The sequence below is a fragment of the Arachis ipaensis genome, chromosome B2 (genome assembly GCF_059453495.1).
Source record: "Arachis ipaensis isolate K30076 ecotype BB chromosome B2, ASM5945349v1, whole genome shotgun sequence".
Taxonomy (NCBI): domain Eukaryota; kingdom Viridiplantae; phylum Streptophyta; class Magnoliopsida; order Fabales; family Fabaceae; genus Arachis; species Arachis ipaensis.
The window spans coordinates 12,570,705-12,592,771 of record NC_142437.1 but is presented as its reverse complement, the minus strand read 5'-3'; the positions used below and the strand labels follow the sequence as shown (position 1 = coordinate 12,592,771).

Sequence of the window (22,067 nt, the reverse complement as noted above, 5' to 3'; positions counted from 1 at the left end):
TAAATTATTTTTTAATTTTTGTTTTATTAAATAAATCAGTGATATGTCAAATTATTCTAAAAAATATTGATAAATCAATTTTTATCATTATATAATAAAAACAGATTTATCATTATTTAATAAAAACATAGGTATGTCTAAGATTTTTTAGAAATTGTTTTAGTAATTAAATTTACTACCATATTAAATATATATACAAAAAAATCAACTACTAAATCAGTTATTTATTTTTAGTATATACATAGTATTTTTGTTAAATTTATAAAAGACTAAAATATTCAACAAAAAAATTTCTTTAAAATCTGATTTTAAATATTACCCTTATTTTTATTCTCATCTTTTCAACGGCTACAAGTAAAAATCAATTCCATTATTTATGCTATTTCGAAGATATGCCCAATCTTAGACTTACCCTCTCAATAAATGTTATATATACACAGAAAATGACAAAGAAATGAAAATCGAGTAGAGCAACACAAAACATGTCTCACATCCCATAAAATTTACATCTGCATTGCTGTTTCTTGTTTACTCAATTCGGAGAGAAAAGTATGATAAATGGCATGAATCACAGGATTTCAATGAAACCCATACAACTCATGTCTTTTGGAGAGTCGACCATGTGCAACATCAATATGAGCATACGACCCATCTTTATGCCACACACCAAAAAACGTAAACAATTTACAATGAGAAATTCTTAGATGATCCTAAAAGAGAACAAAATAATTAAAAGTTTTGTACCAAAGTTTATTACCACATCAATATGAGCATATGACCCATCCTTATGCCACACACTAAAAATAAAAAAAAAATAAAAAAAAAAGAAAAAATGAGAAATTCTTAAATGGTTCTGTAAGAACAAAATAATTGAAAGTTTTATACATTTCAGTGTCAAATTCTTTGGAATTATTGGTCATTCATGCCTCTTACTTTAACTATATTTTTAATGTAAATCTTAGGTCATTCATGCCTCTTACTTTAACTATATTTTTAATGTAAATCTTAGATGATTGGAAAACTGAAAATAAATGGACAAAACTACTTTTTCTCTACTCAAAGCACCTAGGAATTTCTTAGAATCTAAAACTATATAAACTAACAAAATTGGGATTGTAGTCTTATAGAATCTACCCGTTCACACTCAACAAAATTCATAAAGAACTCCATTAGGATTAAAATCAGCATATATATTCTACAAGGGCCTAATTAAAATGACACGCGGAATCATTGATTCACCATTATCCAAGTTAAAAAAATGTTCATATTCAATTCAAAAGTTGTTCTTTATAAGTCGTATAAAACTATAAACAGCCATCAATTATCCAACTCAAAGGAAAGCATATACAAAACTTGACCTTCTAGAGATCCCAATATATTTTGTATACTGAAGCATCAAACTGTCAGCAATTCCTGAAGGAGAGGAGAAGAAGTTATTAGTCAGATAAATGAGATTATTGTATGAACACAAGCTTAACATTGATCCATCAACTTATTAACATTGTCCACTTGCATGTCTAAGGCACCCAAGCGAGTCAACAAATTCAAATGAAGCAACTTGTATAAAACTTTAAAATGCTAATACACTATATAGATCTATTTAATACCACAAAACTTATTTAAAGAAAAAAAAAAAAAGGTAAATCACACAAGTAATTACTAAATTACTCCTATACAAAGACTTGTATAAGTCTTTTGTGCTATAATCTCATTAATTTGATCATCTGTGTATGCTATATGCTATAATTGAGCATATGAGTAGAAAGAAAATATACGACACCTTTTCTTTTTGTTTGAAGATGGTATCAACCTTTTTCATATACTCATCTGTCAACTTCTGCAAAAAGATAACACAATTTCTGTGAGAAAAGAACTAAAATTATCTCTATCTGTTTTTTTTGTACTTCTCAATAATAAAACTTGTCTTACAAATTCGGTATTTACCATGTACCTGTAAAATAGATAAATAGAGGAGGAAAATAACCATGCTAATGGAAAACCAACATGGATATTTGAGCAGACATGTGACGTGCACAAAAATATAACAGATATTGCTGGTATGAAAAAATAAAATTCATAAAAATGGTCATGTATCTGCAATCTCCAAAGGATCAATTCAACCCTTTGATAGCTATAGAGTATTCCCACTGCATTGGACAGGCATAACTCTATAAAGGTTGCAAAATGCACATATCCAGCATAATCTAACCCCTCGTTACTCTCCTTTTCTTGAAGGCAGAGGAATTATTCTTTTGGTTACATTGTTTCTTGAACCTTGAGGTTTGCATTTGTGATTGTTTTCCATTGGACACTATTAATATGCTCCCAAGAGAAAGAAAAAAGAGAGATGGCAGGGAAGTTTAACTAGACTAAAAGTTCATAATAATCTATGCTTATGGTATCAAGTTGTTACCTGCAAATCACTTGACAAATCCTTCACGTTATCTTCAGAAAGCTTTTTCTCCTATAATAAAATTTCAAGAAAATGATGAAAAATTATTGAAATCTGACAATCAAGCAGCAAAGTAAGAATGAAAAGCAACGGAGAAATTGTTAAAGAGAATCAAGAAAGGAGAATAATCCAAGGATTCAAACCTTCTCAAGTTTTTCATAAGCTTTCAATGCATCTCTTCTTATATTCCTCAAAGCTACCTGGGGGAAAAGAAAATGAGAAAAGGGAAATTATATGATTTGCATAGCAAGTCAGCAAGTGATGGTATATCAAAATAAGAGAAATGTTGTGTGACCGACTTCCCATTTTTTCCACTAAAAGTGTTAGCCTTAGCATTCCCCATGTACCCCTCAAATTGGCAACAAACAAGAGGAAATTCATTATCTCAAGTTAAAATTTGTGCAAATGTACCTTCCCTTCTTCAGCTTGTTTAGCCACTACCTTTGATAGTTCCTAGAAAGAAAAGCAAGAAAATATAGCTTAAATTTCTGAGATCACATAAAGTTCAAATGTTCAATTTGACCTTCATAAGATTCCCTAGAACATATGCATAAAGATACACAATATAACATCGGTACTCATTAAACAATATAAATTGAAAACTAAAACAATTCTATTGGAATTATGGTGGGATATTCAGTAAACATTTCCCTCAAGAACTCACTTTTCTCATGGGTCATGGGCTCGTGGCTACAAAAGTGGTAATGCTTTGTCATTTTGTTAATAATTGAATAAACATTGAAGAACCAACTAGAAATATTATATTGAATCCATGTATACAATGATTCCCATAAGGAATGGGGAATGATAAGGAATCTCATTAAACTGGAAATGGAAAATACCTTCCTCCTTTCAGATGTCAATTGTGGGAGAGTCAACCTTATCACTTCACCGTCATTATTTGGAGTCATACCAACATCAGAGCTGACTATGGCTTTCTCAATAGCCTTCAAGCTGAAAGACAATACAAAGAACCAGGAATTCATTAAGAAATACTCTACACACAACATATACATGTGATTGAAGAATGCCTCAAACAAGATTGTATGCACTAATATGCATTTCTCGCTCTAAACTAATATAATAAAATCTACAGAGTGTACATGAAGTAACAAAGACACATAGACCATAACAAAAACCCCTTTACTGTTACAATAACATGGATAAGGTCAAATTAATGTTTTTTATCTAATTCAACAATAATCAATCATTCTCCTTTATCATGGAGAAGTACACAACATACCTTGATTTGTCATATGGCTGTACCAGAAGAGAACTGGCATCAGGGGTGCTAATTTGAGCAATGCTCTTCAAGCTAACTGGACTTCCATAGTATTCCACCTAAAAACATGTTATAAAATTGCTCATCTACAGAAAGAAACTATCGATGAATACATTGACATCTAATTCATCGTATAAATAATGCGTTATGGTATAAGCAATGTGGTGGGTTGGATCAAAAGTACAAGTTGCCAATTTGGTGTGGCAGTTTCCTCAATGTAGGTTCCGTAGAATTGTTAGCAATACTAAATAACAATGTGACAAGCAGATGAAGTACAAATGAAACTGAGAAATGAAAAGTTTTGTTCATAATTAATAAAATGCTGCAATGCAAGGGCTATGCAACAAAGAGAAAGTGACAATTACTGACAAATTAGAATGTCGAGAAGTTCTGTAAACCTACATGCGGCTTTGTAACAAAGATGCAAAACATACACATAGAATGTTCTCACTGCGTTTTTCACCATCCAAAAATTTTGTGAAGTTTGTATCAAAATAACATAGATTGTTATTAGCAATGGACTATGATAATTCAAATAGTTGCCGAGATATATAATAATGAAAATTACAGAGATAGAATAGAAGTCATGGAGTTCCACATACAGATATTTCCTAAACCTCCCTCTGAAATTTTTTAAATGAAAGAAATCATATGATGTGAATTGTTTTGGATTACAAAAAAATGTTTTCAACACTGCATAAGTGATATATAACTGAAAAATCAAACAGTACCCAATTAGCCAAAATTGGGTTAAAAAATAAACAAAAAAAAAATCGCTAAGCTGCTAAGCATCTCTCTATAATTTAATAGCACAATGAGTAAAAAAAAAGAAAAAGAAAATAGAGTAACTGCATTGCATGCATACCTCAATTTTATCAAGCATTGCTGGGTTTGCTCTCCCTGTCCTTATGGAATTGAAATTTGCCCGAACACTTTCAATGCTCCTTTCCATTCTGATTTTCTACGGACCCACATGGATAAAAGAAGCAGAATAAAAAAAAGATTATATATCATAAAAAAAAATTCAACAAAAATTCACACAACCACCCACATTATATGTTTCGCTTCAAAAGCTTCAAAAAACCAATCTTCATTGAGAGAGAGAGAGAGAGAGAGAGAGAGAGAGAGAGAGAGAGAGAGAGAGAGACTTACGACATCTTTCTCAATGGCAGCTTTTTCAGCTTCAATTTCTTCAATAGTTGCAGCCCTCACAATTCCCATTCTGGAGACATTCAACAACACCATAATCCAATTTGGAGCCACATAATCATTTCAAAACAAAAATAAACAAATAAAGAACTGGAAAGTAAGGGTCTTCACTCTTCAGGACTAGGTTTTTCTACTTACCTCCTATGCAACAAGGTCCCTTTGGAAAGTAAGGGTCTTGCAGAGACTCTAAAGGCATTGGAAAGCTTGAGAGTGACATAGCTTGAAGAAGAGGCCCATGAGCGTTTCACGCAGCTGGAATTGGAGCCTCCACGAAAGAACTCTGCAGAAAGAAAGAAAAAAGATTCTTTTGTTTGTGGGTGTGAAGGAAGTGATGAAGATGTGAAAGGAGAATAGAAGAGAAGAGAAGAGAGGTACCTGGAAGGGAAAGGAGGGGTTTGGGAGGGTTTTGTGGGAAGATAGAGGAGCGGACAGAGGGTAGTGTGGGAGTCGGAGAGAATGATGTTGCCATGCCCAAATAAGCTGACCCTGTGAGTGAGTAGTGACTCTGCTGAGTGCGAAGCTTAAGCCTTGTGGTGTTGTCTCTCTGGATAAGAATTTTCACGGGGATTGTTTGGCTTGGCTAGCAATTTGGTTTCTAATCTATGAAGCAAGCACATTTCGCTCAGGCTTGGATACATTTTGGACACCATACTTATTGATACTATTGATATTCGTTCGATACGTGTGTCAGTTGTGTTTGACTGTATCTTAATTAAAAATAAAAAATTATTTTTTAAATACGTTTAGACACACCTAAATACTATCACGTATTAGCATGTTCAGTCTTATTCTTAACATATATTCTTGAAATAAATCTAGATATAATATATATTATTATTTATTAAAACAAAAAATATTTTAAATATTTGATATAATTAAAATAAGACATTAAAAATAATTACAAAAATTAATTTATATTTTAATATCAATAAAATATCAAAATATCATTACGATTTATCTAACAAATAATTTATATTTTATATATATGCATGTCCTCGTATCTTATAAGATTTTAAAATTCACGTGTCGACATGTCCTGTATCGTGTCGTGTCCCGTATTCGCATCAATGTCCATGCATCATAATTTGTAATTAAATTCCAAAAAAAAATTGCAAACAGCCACGAAAATTACTTCGAAACGAGATCCTTAAGTGGAAAAAAAAACTTTTTCGATTTTTTATCTTTATTTCTTTCTGTTAGATTGATTAATTTTTTTATTATTTTTTTTGTATTAATAAAATAAACCTACATGATATTATTCAACTGTTAATTTATCTATTCAGAGTCAATTAGAATTGATAGATTTTTTTGTTGAAAGTTTCGTTGTTTTTTAAAAATAATTGTCAGAATTATTTAATTTTTTTTAATATTTTTTAAATATATTTATTAAATTTATTGTATAAAACTAAAAAATATTAGTAATTTTTAAATTATAATTTTATAAAAATTAAATAAAAGATATATTAATAACTAACATATCACGTAACGTAAGTATGTTTTAAAGAGATTATTAAAAGAAGAAGTAATTAGTCTCACAAAGTTAAATATCAAAAGTTCAAAAAGAGTATTTTTTTTATTAAGGGCCTCATAATCCTTCAAAACAATTATTAAAAACCGAGGTGGATATTCACCCTTAAAATTTTTTTTAAGAGAATATATATTGAGTTAATTCTCAAAGTGGTTCCTGAACTTACAGTTACAATCGATCTTCAATGTCGTCCCTAAACATAAAATTGTCTCAAATTTGTCCCTAAACTTAACAACGATTGTTCCTGAAATATTTTTCAATGACGAAATGTTTAAAACCCTTCAAAATACCCTAAATAAAGTCGTTTCTATTCTATTTAAAAACCAAAAAGATAACGGCGATGTTTTATCAGTCCAGCGTGACTTTCGTCTAATTACATCATTTTGTCACTGAAAAATATTTGAGAGACAACCGTTATTAAGTTTAGAGATAAATTTAGAACAATTTTAAATTTAAAAATAACATTAAAATTTGATTGTAAATTCAAAGATCACTTTAAATATTAACTCAATATATATTATATACGCTATTTTTGTGCCACCTTTTTCAAGAAAAATATCATATTTCAGTAAGCAAAAGTTTAGATACTTACAAATAATAAGATTAATTATAGAGAGCAAAACAAATATTGCAACCAAATGGATGTACTAATTAAAATTTACTTATCTAAATAGATAAACACGGTCTACAGTATAGCTCAATCCATATTATACATTTACACAGAATTTGATTGAACCTCAAAGGATAACCCTAATAGGACCTATATCACCCTTCTCTTTTTGTCTCGTCTTCTAATTATTTAGCTACAATATAACTGTTTTGTTTAATGACATAAAATCATAACAGTTAGAGAACTCTAAAATTGCAACTAAGGATGGAGACATTCAAATCCAAAAAATTACATTAGCATAAATTCTGAATCCATCACTACTACAAGTTTTTATTTTGTTTTTATTCTTTTAATTAGATAAATTGAATAACTCTCAACTCTAGACATTATAATATTACAAAATTATCATGGCTGCAAGCTTTATCAATAAAAGCGCTTCAAATTTTTTTTATCAAATAGAGAATCTTAAAAAATAATTTTGTCTATTTTTTTTTGTAAATGTTTTATTTTGGGCCAAATAAATATGAATGTAATATTATTATATCAAGAGTGAATACTCTATCCGACCCCTGACAATTATCTCGAAAGGACAACGAAATTCAAAAAAAAAACACCCAATTCGGCCACTAATCTTTTTTTTTGGAACTGATTAGTCCCTATATAAAAAAAATAATATTAACTTTTTTTGGCATAGGAACTTCGTTGTCCTTTCGAGATAATTGTCAGAGATCGAATTGGATTTTTTTTTTGTCAAGAATCTCATTGTCTTTCGAAATAATTGTCAGGAACTGTTTTAAATTTTTCTCTTATATCAACTCTCAAATTGTTTTCAGGTCAAAAATCAGCCTTAGAGCTATTCGGGCTTACAAAATAATTCAACCATAATTAGAATGCTATAAACCAACAAGAATTTTACCCAAACCACCACAAATATAAACACAAGAGAATCTGAGCCCACGACTAAAAATAAATAAACAGAATTCGAACAAGACAAAAACAAAAACGAGAATTTGCACCAAAATTAAAAATATAAAATACCAAATAGGGATGTCAATGGGACAGGGCGGGGCGGGGGATGCCTCCCTGTTCCCCATCTCCGCCCTCAGTTTTGCTTCCTATCTCCATTCTCATTTTTTGCTGTAGGAAAATATTGCTCCCCATCCCCATTCTCTGTGAGGACTCAATTCCCCATCTACATAATAGTTCTAATTAATTATTAATTTTCATATAAATAGAGTTACAAGTATCTATCTTATACAAAAACTGCAAGATTTTATACAAAAAATCTAAATGACACGATGGTGACTTCTTTCGAAATAACGCAATGGGGGGACGCAACGAGGAGTCAAAGGACAAAGCAATGGACGAGGTGGGAGACGCAGCAACAGAGATGAGAATGGACACCACGGAGTATGAACAGCGTTAGGGATCTCTGAATTGAAGAAGGGTTATGCAAATAAAGATTAGAAATTTTGGGTTTCTATATATATGTGTATGTGTGTGTGAGAAATGACTAAAAACATATATGAGAAATAAATTATTAAGGATAATTCAAGAAATTCATAAATTTCGGGGAATAGCGGGGACGGGACGGGAATCCCTGTTCGGGTCCCCGCGCCTGCTTCGGGAGAATTTTGTCTCCCATCCCCATCCCCGCAGAAAAAATTCCTCACAATCGGATCCCCATTCCGAGTAGTCCCCGCAGAGATCCCCGCGTCTTGAGGAGTTTTGCCATCTCTAATACCAAAATAAAATATATGATTACAATAATGACTAAAATAATGTATACTTTTTTACTGAAACATAAAAATGAGAGAATTTATGGTTCAAAAAACATCATATCCTATGAAAATTTTAATGTTGTCTTTTGGAAACATCATCACCATTTTTTTCCCACTTTTTCAACAATGCATACTTTTTTACTTGAAACATAAAAATGAAAGAATTTATGCTTCAAAAAACATCATATCTTATGAAAACTTTATGTTGCCTTTTGGAAACATCATCACTATTATATTTCCATTTTTTCAAGGTAAATGTCATGTTAAAGAATTAATAAAATAAAATGTCTATTTCCACGTACGTTATTCAAATGTCAAAAAGAAGGAACATTATTCTCATATGAAGAGAATTCAAAAATTATTTTAGATATGAAAAAAAGAATGGTGTTTTATTTAAATATTTGTGTTTTGGATGTTTTACAGAATTGTGGAGATGTCAAAAACGCAATCTAACACACAGGTTACATGTTGCTCAACACGCAAGTAACGTGTTGTCTGTTGTCTCCATGCAAAGACGTAACCTTACTCCGAAAATATGTGACATTTATGACTTTAGACCCACTCTTGGTGTATAAAAAACAAAAGAGGAGTGGGGCTGAGCTGCATATCATTTTCATTCCTCTTCATTATCACCATGCACCGTACATTCTCAGCTCATCAAGCCAAGGTGCATTTATCAATGGCTCCAAACACGCGAAGGTCACGTGTCTTCATCCAAGCAACACGCAGGTAACATGTTAACCTCGCTGCGCCACGTGTCATCCATGTAGCAGCACGGAACATGCGTGTTGCCCCGTGTCTCGACACAAGAGGCAAGCCCCCTCCGGGAACAGGCGTCATTTATAGTGAAGGTTGAAGGTTGGTGTCGCGGGTATATAAAAGAGTGGTGGGGCTGGGGCTTCGTTTCATTCCATTGTAGAGAGTGGTGGGGTAATGGAGTGTTGGGGCTTGGGGTTTCATTCATTGGGTTGAATGTTTTGAATTACTTTTAAGGTTGAGAGTGAGATTAGAACATTTAAAATGGTACGTAATTATACGTCTCCTAAAAATCATGTTATCAATTATTTGGGACATTCTAATTATATAAGTTTGTTATTTTTTATTAATTTATTAGTATTTACTTAGTTAACATTAGTTTAATAATTTGTTATTATTTATTTGGATAATATTATTCTAAATTTACTGTTAAATATTAATATAAATAAATAATATAATTAATAATAATTTTTGTTCGAAATTAATCTTATGCTAGTTTTTATTTTTTATTTTTGTGTTGTTAGTATGTATATATATTTTTTATTATTTATTAGAATATGATATTTAATATTTTTAATGATTATTAAAATTAATGAATATTATTCTTTTTATTCTTTATTAGAATATGATATTTTTGTTAATTTTTAAATTAATAAATAAGATTCGTATTTTTTTAAATTTTCTGGTATAATATTGTGGTTATTGTTATGTTATTTAAATTTTAATGATTAGATTGAAAAATAATAAAAATATTTATACATAAAAATTCGAATTTCATGTAGTTTTTTTTTTTTTTGTTTCAACATCAGTATTAGAATTATAAACATATATTTTGCTAGCCAATAATATATAATTATATGTTGTTTTGTGTTTTAATATTATTTTTATTTCATTTCCTGTTTTAATTAATAAAATGATGTTATAAATAGGAATAATAAGAAATTCGAATTTGTTTAGTTATTATTTATTTTATTTTCTGTTAAAAAAATTTATTAATTTATTCTTTTTGCTATTTATTAAATTAATTTCTTTTGTGGTTGAACTTTACATGCTAATAGGAATTTATTGTCCAATAAGCTTGACCAGCCAGGGACATGGCATCCGGCGGTTAACCAAGCCTTACGAACCACCGGATTCTACCAGCTCTCGAGAGTTGGAGTGATCAGAGGGCATTCCGCGATGCTAGCTGCTCTTGTAGAAAGGTGACGGCCGAAGACACATACGTTTGTAATGCTGGTGGGTAAGATTACAGTGACACTAGAGGACGTGTTACACTTATTCGGCCTACCGATCGACAGAGAGGGTGTGACTGATTAGACCAATAGCAGTCATAACTTCTTGGTCGCCGAGAGCCTCGCGATATTTGGCAGCGAACCTCAATTGAGTAGTTCCTCCAAGAGCTACATAAATCTTTCATGGGTTCACCATACACACAACATCTTCTGCTGGGTACCACCCTCTTCGTGGATAAGTCGACGGCATATGCCCACGCGAAGTATCTACCACTGCTCCAAAATTTTGATCAGATCGGGAATTACAGTTGGGGGTTAGCTTGTCTCGTGCATCTTTATAGGTCACTATGTCGTGCATCACGGTACAATTGTAAGGAGATAGATGAGCCACTTGATTTATTGTTTGCTTTGGTGTGGGAGCGTATGCTGTGGCTGGCGCTCATTCCCCGACACCAGCTTGCGCCGACTGAGATACCAGTGGCACGCCAAATACAACAACCAGACTCCTGTAGAGAATGTTGGTCACATTCTTTCAAATATCAGCTTCTATGCTTTGACAGAGCATAGTTCCGCGAATGTTATAGGGCATGAAACCACAAACAAAAACATATTCTCACACACAGAGCTCACCCCCTTATACGTATTTCGTACGACCTCACCGTTGTGGTAAACTACTATATTTGCAGTGCCTTCCATCATACTGACATTGGAGGAAAACACTTCTCTCACAATGAAGCAAAATGGTTACGAGCTTTAGTTTTTATAGGCAGAAGACTCACCTCGTAGGCTACGTGTTGCAACACCATCCAACCAGCGTTTGCCACGTGTGCAACACGCAAGATGCGTGCTGCTTGACATGCTGCCACATGTGAATCACGTTACCTGCGTGTTGAGCGGATGAGCGCCATGTGTCAACACGCATGATGCGTGTTGCTTGCGATTGTGACACGTGTCCAACATGTTAGCTACGTGCTGAGTCAGCACGTACCTGTGTGTTGTTCCTGCATCTCTGCGACATCCACCCACCTGTAAATACACAAAAAACGTCCATTTTCAGGTAATGCTCACCTTTAAATTCCATATTAAAATTCTTTAGCCAAGAAAATTATGATAGTAAACTTTTATTATTTTGCCCTCCTTTTATGGGACTCTAACTTTGGAAGAAAATTACCACATAAAACAACTTCGGAACGAGATCCTTAAAGAGAGGGAAAAAAACTCTTTTCGATCTTTGATATTTATTTCCATGCAGGGACGGATCCAGAAATGATATTATGGGGGGGCAATAACACATATAATATTAAAAATTATGTAAAAAATTATATAATATAAGATGTATTATAAAAATATACGGATAGAGAATATATTTTAAAGTAAAAAAAATATGTGTATACTTTTTACTAACGAAGTGATCGATTCTTCGTATCATAAAATTTACCGATAATAGAATTTGTGTCAAAATTTTCAACAATTTTCTTTTCAATATAATTAAAAGACAATTAGCAAGAAATTCATCTTTTATTTTGTTTCTAAGTTATTTTTCACAATATTCATAGTTGAAAAAGATCTCTTAATTATAGCAATTGAAACAGAGAGAATTAATACCAAACGAATAAAAAAACAGCCACAAGAAGAAAAAGAATTCATTTTATGAGATTTAAAATTTTTTATTTAATTAAAAAATATTAGTAATAATATCTTTTTCAGATTTTTTTAATATTGTTACTTATTTTTTAGATATTAAAAATTATTAATATTTAAATTAGACTGAACTTTTATTTATATTAGACTAAATACTAAATATTTTTTAAAAAAATTAAATTATACATAATAACTTATTACTATTAAAAAAAGTTGGGGGCCGAGGCCACCACTCGCCCCCCTTATATCCGTCCCTGTTTCCATGAGATTGATTAATCTTTCAGTTAATATTTTCTTTTTTTTTTTGTATTAACGAAATAAACTTACGTGACATTAAACTGTTGATTTATCTATTTAGAGCTAATTAGGATTGACATATTTTTTTTATTTAGAGTTTCGTTGTCGTTTGGGAATAATTGTTATAGCTGTTTAGTTTTTTTAATTATTTTTAAATATATTAATTAAATTTATTTATAAAAATATTAGTAATTTTTAAATTATTTTTTTATAAAAATTAAATAAAAAATATATGAGTAATTAACATATCACGTAAATATATTCTAGAGAGATCATTGAAAAAAGAAATAATCAATCTCATAAAATTAAATATCAAAAATTCAAAAAGAATATTTTTTTATTGAAGACCTCATAATCCTTTAAAATAATTATTAAAAACCGAGATACTAAATTTTTTTTAAGAAAATATATATTATATACGTTGTTTTTGTGCCACCTTTTTCAATAAAAATATTACATTTCACTAAGTAAAAGTTTAGATACTTAAAAGTAATAAGATTAATTATACATGGCAAAACAAATATTATAACCAAATGGATGTACTAACTAAAATTTATTTGTCTAAACAGGATAATCCCAATATAACCACTAATTACAATATTACCCTTCTCTTTTTGTCTCGTCTTCTAATTATTTAGCTACAATCTAACTGTTTTGTTTAATTACATAAAATGTGTGTTTGAATTACCATTTGTAAAAGAGAGTTTGTATAAAATTAATTTTGCAAACCTGATTTTGATAAAAAGTAAGTTTGGCAATTTTTATATTAAAATGGATTATAATAAAATAAATGTTGTTTGGATTATGCTACTTAAAATCACTTTTAGAGGAAAAATTACTAAAAGAGACATGAATTTAAATAATTTTTTATATTATCCTATCATTTTACTTTAGATATTTGAATAGATCTTAATATTTTATTTTATAATATAAATATTTATCATATAAATAAATATTATTATTTTATAATAATAAAATAATATCTATCTTTGAGAATAAAAAATAAATACAATAAAAAATAAAATTATAAAAGAGAGTACGTACTATACATTCTATAATGTCAAACAAAAAGAAAATGTTCTATAATCTTTTTAGTACGTTATTATTCTTTAATTTATATCATTTTGGAATATACAGTTTTATTATTTATGACTCTTTTGTTACTTATCATTAGTATATAATAAAAACTAAAATAAAATAAGTAAAAAATACAATAAAAACAAAAAAAATTTATATCAAACATAGTATATAATAATTACAACCAACAACATGTATCATATAAACAAAAAAATTACAATAAGAAGTATATGAATAAAATAAAATAAAAAAATAAAAAAATTTATACACAACATAAATATAGTACAATAAAGGATAAAAAAAAGAATTTATATAAACAAAACATAATAAAAATATTATAAAAATTAATAAAAATAAAAATTTATATCAACAATAGTTGTCATATGAATAAAAAAGTACAATAAAAATATAATAGAATACTAAAAAAATAACATCAAAATACTAAAAAAATAATATAAAAATATTTAGTGTATAAATAAAAATATACAATAAAAAATATAAAATCAAAATATAAAAGAGAGTACTAAAAATAATAAAAAAAATTAAATTTTTTACCTTGGCAGTAATCGAAACATATCTGAAAAATTTTGATAGAAAAAAAATTCAGAACAAAGAATATACACAACAAATGAACAAAAAACTACTGTGAAAGTTATGGTTATTTGCATCCTTTTTATAGAAGAGAATGGAGGGTAGGGTTGGTAGAAAAGAAATAAATTTTTCACTTAATTCTAACGGTAGTCAACTTTCTCAACGTGAACGCAGAAGTTAAAAATTTTAGCTTCACGTAAACGTACGTTTCAGACGTGGAAACACTTCTCGGTTCAGAGTTTCAACAAATTGCCAAACATAAAAATGGGACGTTCAAAACACTTAAACAGACTTCTCTCTTCTTCAACGTGAACCCTAAACACACCCAAAATCATAACAGTTAGAAGACTCTCAAATTGCAATTGAGGATGAAACATTCAAATCCAAAAAATTACATGTTAGTCTAAATTCTCAATCCATTGTTAGTCTAAATTCCCAATCCATCGCTACTGCAAGATTTTATTTTATTTATTTATTTTTGTTGTCAATAATTTTAGACATTATAATATTACAAAATTATTACTGCAATTTTTTTTTGTTAAGGCCACTGCAAGCTCCATCAATAAAAGCACTTCAATTTTTTTTTAACAAATAGAGAATCTTTAAAAATAATCCAACCATAATTAAGATGATGTAAACCAATAAAAATTTTGCCCAGACCACCACAAATATAAACACAAAAAAAAATCTGAGCTCATGACCAAAAAAAATAAATAAAGAGAATTTGAGCAAGGCTAAAAAAATACGAGAATTTGGACTAAAAAAAAAATCTAAAAGACCAAAATGATAATATATGATTACAATAATGACTAAAATAATGCATATTTTTTAGTGAAACATAAAAATGAGAGAATTCACGGTTCAAAGAACATCATATCCTATGAAAAATTTAATGTTGCCTTTGGAAAATATCATCACCATTTTCTCCCACTTTCTTAATATTTCACTTTTTTAAAGTAAATGTCATATCAAAGAACCAATAAAATAAAATGTCTATTTTCACATGCATGATTCAAATGTCAAGAGGAAGGAACATTATTCTTATTAGAAGAAAATGATGATAATAAACTTTTATTATTTTGACTTCCTTTTATAAGGGCTCTAATTTGAAAGAAAATTATCAGTCAAAATTACTTAATTGATTGATCTTTAGAAAGTGAATTAATGTTATTTCATTTTTCAAGTTCTCTCTTATTTTCAAAATTTTAAGGTGTCAAACACACTTGTAATATTAACAATCTATTATGGAAAAGAATTAATTGAGAGAACGTATGATAAAAAAAATACCATATCCAACTCAAAATTTGAAAATATTAAATTAATGGGTCTCTCATCTTATAAATTTCTCATTCTTTCTTATTTTCTTTGATGTGAGACTAATTTCATATACTCCCCACACTTGTAACATTAACAACTAGAATATTCCATAAATACATGTCAGAAGGAACCAATGTAGTGTTTCAGCATTTGATGGATTGGCATATATGATGCTCTTTTATGCTGTATTCCTTGTGCGGGTTTGGGAAACTTGGACCGATTCAAATGTTCAACTTAAAAAAAAAACCTCCCATCCTCTGATTCCCTCCCCAACCCATTTTTTCACTATCTCACTCTGAAACTGAAATGACGCCTCCCCTCAACCTTTTCCCTCTCATAGAGCCGTTGTCGCTGATATCGTCTCATCGCCGGATCTTCTACGTCCGCCCGCTCCTACACCTTCTCTATGTCTCGTTGCTGGTGTGCATCTTTCAAGCCGCTGTCACAGAGCCATTGTCGTTGATATCGTCCTATCGCTGGCTCCTCTACGTCCGCCAGCTCTTGCGCTTTCACTACGTCTCTCTGCTCGTTGTCTCGTCAGTCTCTCTGCTCATTGTCTCGTTGTCTCGTGTGTGTTTCTCAATCATCTTCAGTTTTGCGCCTTCCTCTTCATCTTTCGCCATCGTCAGTCTCTGCATAGTCACTGTCTTTTGTCTTGTCTGTTGCCTCCCCCTATCCAGTCTCTGCTTCACCATGCATGGTCTCCCTCTTCTCTGCCTGCTTTTTGCCTTCACATCATCAAGTGTTGCCTGCTCCTCTCCAGGAACTGGATTTTTCATTCCAATGAAAAAAAAAGCTAGTGATTAGCTAAAAAATTAAATGAAAATAATTTCGCTAGATAACTAACAGGGGTCCAGCCAACTCCTACCAACTCCTATTGGGCTGGACCCCAAAGCCTACTAAAAAAAGATCATCCCATTTACCTTAATTCAAATTTGACCTGATACCTTTTCACTTATCCCCTTTTCACTACGTTCTTATTCTTCCAGGCGTCAACGACACCATCTTCATTGCCGAGCCTCCGTTACCCACAGTCTATGCCACCGTCCGACAGGCATCCTCAGAGCCACATTTGCTACAACCTGCGCAACCGAGTTATCCCCCACTCGCAAGGAAGCCGCCGTCTTATCCACCACAACACAGCCTCGCCGCTGCTGCTTCTCATAGAGGTCCACATCGCCGAAGTGCCGACGCTGTAGCTTCTCATTGAGGTCAATGTCACCGCGTGGAGCCCTTCTCGTCGAAAGGCATCGACGCTGTACGCCCACCTCCAGGCCACCTAGCAAGTGCCTCTGTGCCAACATTGCCTCGCCGCCCCGCCGCGTCTCGTAGCCAACCATCACACGCCGCTGCTGCTTTAATCACTCAGGTGTTCTCCAATTGGTTAGTATATTGTTAGGATTTCAAGTAAAATAAGATGTTTCTGCTCTGTTTCAAGGTTCAGATTCTTGGTATAGTGGTTCTTATGTGATGATCTTCTGATTTTTGTTGGATTGATTAATGGATTTGTCGATGTCTTTAATTGTTGGATGTTTATTTTGTTGGGAATGCATATGTTTCGAATATTCTTTATTTTCATTTAATAGTGGATATTGCTAATCTGTGCTAGGGTTTAGGAACTGCGGTTTTACTTGATGTTATTAGGGTTTGGATTTTGCTGAATTGTATGTGATTAGAGATTGGATGTTGTTGTTTTTAAAGGGGGTTTGGGACTTCAATGCTAAAATTATATTAAATTTAGTTTAATTTTCGGTCAATTTTAAATTTGGTCATAATCATGGTCCAAGAGTCAATTTATTTGGAGTTTTAGACTGAAGGCTAGGATCTGCTATATTAGGACCGGGTCAATTTAACAATACTATTATAATTAACTTATATTTTGTTCAAACTAATTACTTTATCGCTTCTAAATCTCTCGCTAACAACCAATTTTGCCATTCAGGTCATCCTAAAGGAGTTCCAAAAGAAAATAATGCTCGAAATAGTTCTGGGTCCTAAGAATTCATTCATTGAACAAGCTTTGAAGGCATTGAACGACCATCCTATACGCCGCAACCAATCCAGAAACAAGTTTAAAGAGGTGAGAACTCCCTTCACAACACCGAGTATGAAGACCATGCTCCAGCAGGCGGGGTTACCTACAAAAAAGCCTTGCAAGGGAGAAAGACAATAGAAGAAAGATGCCTAGAAAATTCATGATAATATATACATGGGATGCCGTCATCGAGTGAGACACTTTTGATACATTTTCCTTATTTTATTGTGTTTATTCAGTTACACTTTGGGTACATTTTTCTTTTTTTTTTTTAAATCCTACTCGGCATGTTTTTTCGTGTAGGTACCTGATTATTTTTGCAAAGATTTAAGTGGACGTTACTTCTGTTAAGTATCGGGATGTTCCTTTTGTATACTAAATGGATGTTACTTTATACATTTTTTGAGTTTTCTTGTGTCGCAGTTGTGGATACCTATATTTCTTTAAGAATTGCATGGCCTTTTTTTTTAAAATCCTACTCGGCATGTTTCTCCGTGTAAGTAGCTGATTATTTTTGCAAAGATTTAAGTGGATGTTACTTTTGTTAAGTATTAGGATGTTTCTTTTTCATACTAAATGGATGTTACTTTAACAAAAGCCATGTGAATGACAAATCAAAAAAGCTTAATGGATGTTACTTTTGTTTTTATGCATTTTTTGGGATCAAATGATGCATTAACCATATTAGATTTAGCTTGTAATTAAAAATTGACCGTTTAGATAATATAAAATAATAAATTAATTGTGCAAAATAGGTTTAAAATTTAGAAGTCTTAATTTGAAAATTTAAGGTGAGATTTAAATTCAGTGAATTTTTTTAGTGGAAAAATGTAATTTTTTACAGAAAATTGCATAAAAATGCGTACCGGTAATTTTGCCAGCAGTACCGGCTTAAGTCTGTCCGGTACTGTGTGAGAATAATAAAAATAATAGAAAAACTTAAAAAAATATTTAGAATTAAAAATCGAACGCTAATTTTAAAAGTTTGGGCCAAATGGGACAAAAACAGTAACGGGTTAGACTAGGTCCAAGTTGGACCCGAGCTCAACATATATAAGAGTGTTAAATTAACAAAATCAGCTCATTACACACTCAAAAATAAACCCTAGCAGCTGAGAATTGAGAGAGAAGAAGAAGAAGAAGAAGAAGAAGAAGAAGAAGAAGAAGAAGAAGAAGAAGAAGAAGAAGAAGAAGAAACACTATTCATCTGCATCTTCTTTCTCTTGTAACTTGAGCTACATTGCTTCAATTCGCGTCCTGTTTGCGGCCATGTGAAGCTCTCGCCAAGCCCATCAGTTCTAATAAGGTATTTCTGGTAAGAACTTGAAATTTATACTCCTTCCTTTGCCCCTAATAAAATTTGTGTTTTTGGGTATAGATGTTGAATAGATTTTGTGATTTTGGTTGTTTAGGTGCCAACCATTAGTGAGAAATTGTTGGGTCTCACCCCAAATTATAGTGGGTAAGGTAAAATTACCTTTAACCCTTTTGATTTAGTGTAATTTTGAACTCTAGTATTGATTGTGGTGATATTGGTATGTATAGCTTGATATTTGGTGAATATTGGAAGTGGTGTTGGTGGTTAAAAGCTTGTTGAATTCAAGATTTGGTGAATTTGTGCATATTGAAAATCGGCCAAGGTATAGTTTCGATTTTCTCTATGTAATATGTAATGTTTCGTGAAACATAAACTAGTGGCCTTTAGGATAAGTTGAATTGTTGATGTTGTATGATGATTATTGATGATTGTGATGTTTTGATGAACTATGATGGTGTTTGATTATGAATATTGAGGATAATAATGTGTATTGAATATTGTGGTTGATATTGTTAACAATTGGTGGTAATGGTGAGCTTTGATTTTGATTGAGTTGAGGTAATGAGGATATGGATGGGTTTGGCTTGTATTGATGATGTTTTATGATGAGGATATTAATAAGAATTTAAGTAAGTGAGGACTAAGTAGTTTTAATAGTGAATGAATGAGGGATAGTTGATAACGTTCGGTATGAGGTTTTGTGTTATTTTTGGGTATGGATAATTTGGTTTGGTTTTGGAGTTGTTTGAATTAGAGAACTTTGCTAATTTTTATAAAACTTGATTTTTGACAAACTTTGGCGAGGAATAACTTGGACTTCGGACTCCCATTTTTTATGAAACTTGATTTTTATGAAAGTTGGGTCCGAGATCTTTAAGACATTCAAATAATGGATGGAAAATGATTTGAAACGAAAAAGTTATGCTCGTTTGAAGTTTGGTATAAAAATATGATTTCTGCAACTTTAAAAATTTTCTAAGTCTGATAAGGCACGCGTACGCGGACCAGTGCACGCGACGCGAGCATTGGCCACTGCCAAGTGCTCTTACGTACGCGGGCACTAGCATGCATATGCGAGCATGTACTTTGAGTCATGCATACCCGAAAATTTAACACGTGACACGAGTATTCCATTATGTTTAGGATACTCGCGTACGCGAGCAGCTGTCGCATACGCAACTACTCTTTTTCAACTAGGTGCATACACGGGACAGGGGTTCACGTACGTGAGACCCTTGTTTTGCTAAAAAATTATTTTTTTCACTTTTCAAGGGTTCTCTAACTTTCTAAATTTTTTTAATTACTGTTTAAGATTACTAACTAGTAATTAGGCCCTGTGACTAATAGAGATATGTTAGTGAATTAAATTGGTGAGTTCTGTATGGGTTTAGAAGATGGAGACTTAGGTTTCTGAAGTTGTGGGTCAACGGGTGAAGTGCTATATTGGTGATGGCTTTGAGAACTTGAGAGTTGATGGTTAACTTGTGAAATCAAGGACCAATGATGGTTATGACGAGTCTTGGACTCGGAGAGAAATGAGTATGGTTAATGAGACTGATGACTTAAGTTTAGTTCTGATTGAGAGGCGATCTGTAAGTGGTAAGAGTTTGCCAGACACTATATCCCTGGAAAGTGTGCTGGGTACTATATCCCTAGGTAATATGAGGTCTGTGGCTGAGTATTCTGCTTGCATCCTTTCAGAATCATAAGAGTGTGCCGGACACTACGTGTCGGTCACGATATCCTTGTGGGTACCCATTTATATTCATGACCGAAAGGCAATAATCCCATGGGAATGTGTCAAATTGATAGTTCAACCGATAATGTGATATCACATCCAATAGGACAGGCATTTATCATGTGCATTTTCTATACGGTTGCTTGCTTTGTTTACTTGCCTATATTGCCTAAGTGTATAACATGCTTACTTGCTTCCTGATTTACTTGCTATATATGAATATTATTTGTGTATTACTTGTTTGCATATATCTGTGTATTCTACTGGGATCTAGGAGGCTCGGTAGGCGGTGGCGATGGGATTGCATGGAGGTTAGGCTGGCGAAGGCTGTGGGACAGCGGTGTTAATGCTAGTTTTGAAATTTCCTAAGATAGATGACCCATTTAAGGACTTTATTAAATTGTTTTATAAGCTTGAATCTTATGCTTGATGTGAAGTTCTAGGATTGCCTTTGGCTTCTTGGAACCTTATATCTTGTATTACTGGGCACTGTTACCATACTGAGAACCGGAGGTTCTCATACCATATTTTGTTGTTGTTTTTTAGATACCGGTCGTAACCCATCTCGATGAGTTGCGAGATGGTGACGGAGCAGAGGATCTTTTATCATCTCTTGTATTTTGGTTTTTTTGTTGTAGTACTCTCTCTTTTGTATCTTAGACCTTGCTGCCTTAGAGGCTTATTTGAGAGACAAATGTTGCTGTTTAACTTTTCAAAAACTCTATATTGTCTGTATATCACTAGTCGGCCTAAACTTCGTGGGCTACAGCTAGAGTTCTTTTGACTATCATACTTACATATATCTATCTTGATTATTATTGTATTATGTTGTATCTTGTGCCTTTACACTTATAGTTGATTGTGAATGCTTCGCGCTTTTGTATCTCTGTTTTGAGCTTTATTTCTTCATCGTACTTCTAGTATTATTATTTCTTTCTATATATATCGTAGGGGCTTTAGAACTGTCGTGGCACTTTTTTATCTTTTTCTTTAAGGCATGAGGTAAGGTTTAGAATAATAGGGTGTTACACCTGACGACCTTGCGTATCACCTTCCTCGATAACTCGTTCACCCTCTGTTTCTCCCTCTGCTTGACACTGCATATTAATGTATTGATTATATAAAGATATAAATGATAAAAATACTCAGTAAATAAATAGTTGTTATAAAGAAAGAAATTGAGCATACCCACGGCGATGATGC

The 22,067-nt window shown here is 31.9% G+C and overlaps 1 protein-coding gene across 3 annotated transcripts; it reads right to left on the bottom strand.

The window, feature by feature from the left end:
- Positions 1-466: 466 nt before the first annotated feature.
- On the bottom strand, positions 467-5,573 carry RRF (ribosome recycling factor, chloroplast precursor). 3 transcript variants are annotated; one of them, XR_015905157.1, is made up of 13 exons: positions 5,319-5,573; positions 5,082-5,223; positions 4,887-4,956; positions 4,600-4,695; positions 3,696-3,793; positions 3,295-3,406; positions 2,864-2,905; positions 2,596-2,652; positions 2,414-2,464; positions 1,781-1,837; positions 1,359-1,413; positions 758-797; positions 467-652 (listed from the first exon to the last, which is right to left on the bottom strand). XR_015905157.1 is itself a non-coding variant. In XM_088504837.1 (12 exons), the coding sequence occupies exons 1-11, from the start codon at positions 5,410-5,412 to the stop codon at positions 1,396-1,398; spliced, it is 837 nt and encodes a 278-aa protein (XP_088360963.1). In that variant the 5' UTR covers positions 5,413-5,573; the 3' UTR covers positions 467-797; positions 1,359-1,395. The 3 variants fall into 3 exon arrangements, 2 of the variants coding, with proteins under 2 accessions (XP_088360963.1, XP_088360962.1); XM_088504837.1 differs by having other exon boundaries at positions 467-797; XM_088504836.1 differs by lacking the exons at positions 467-652; positions 758-797 and having other exon boundaries at positions 1,170-1,413.
- Positions 5,574-22,067: the final 16,494 nt, after the last annotated feature.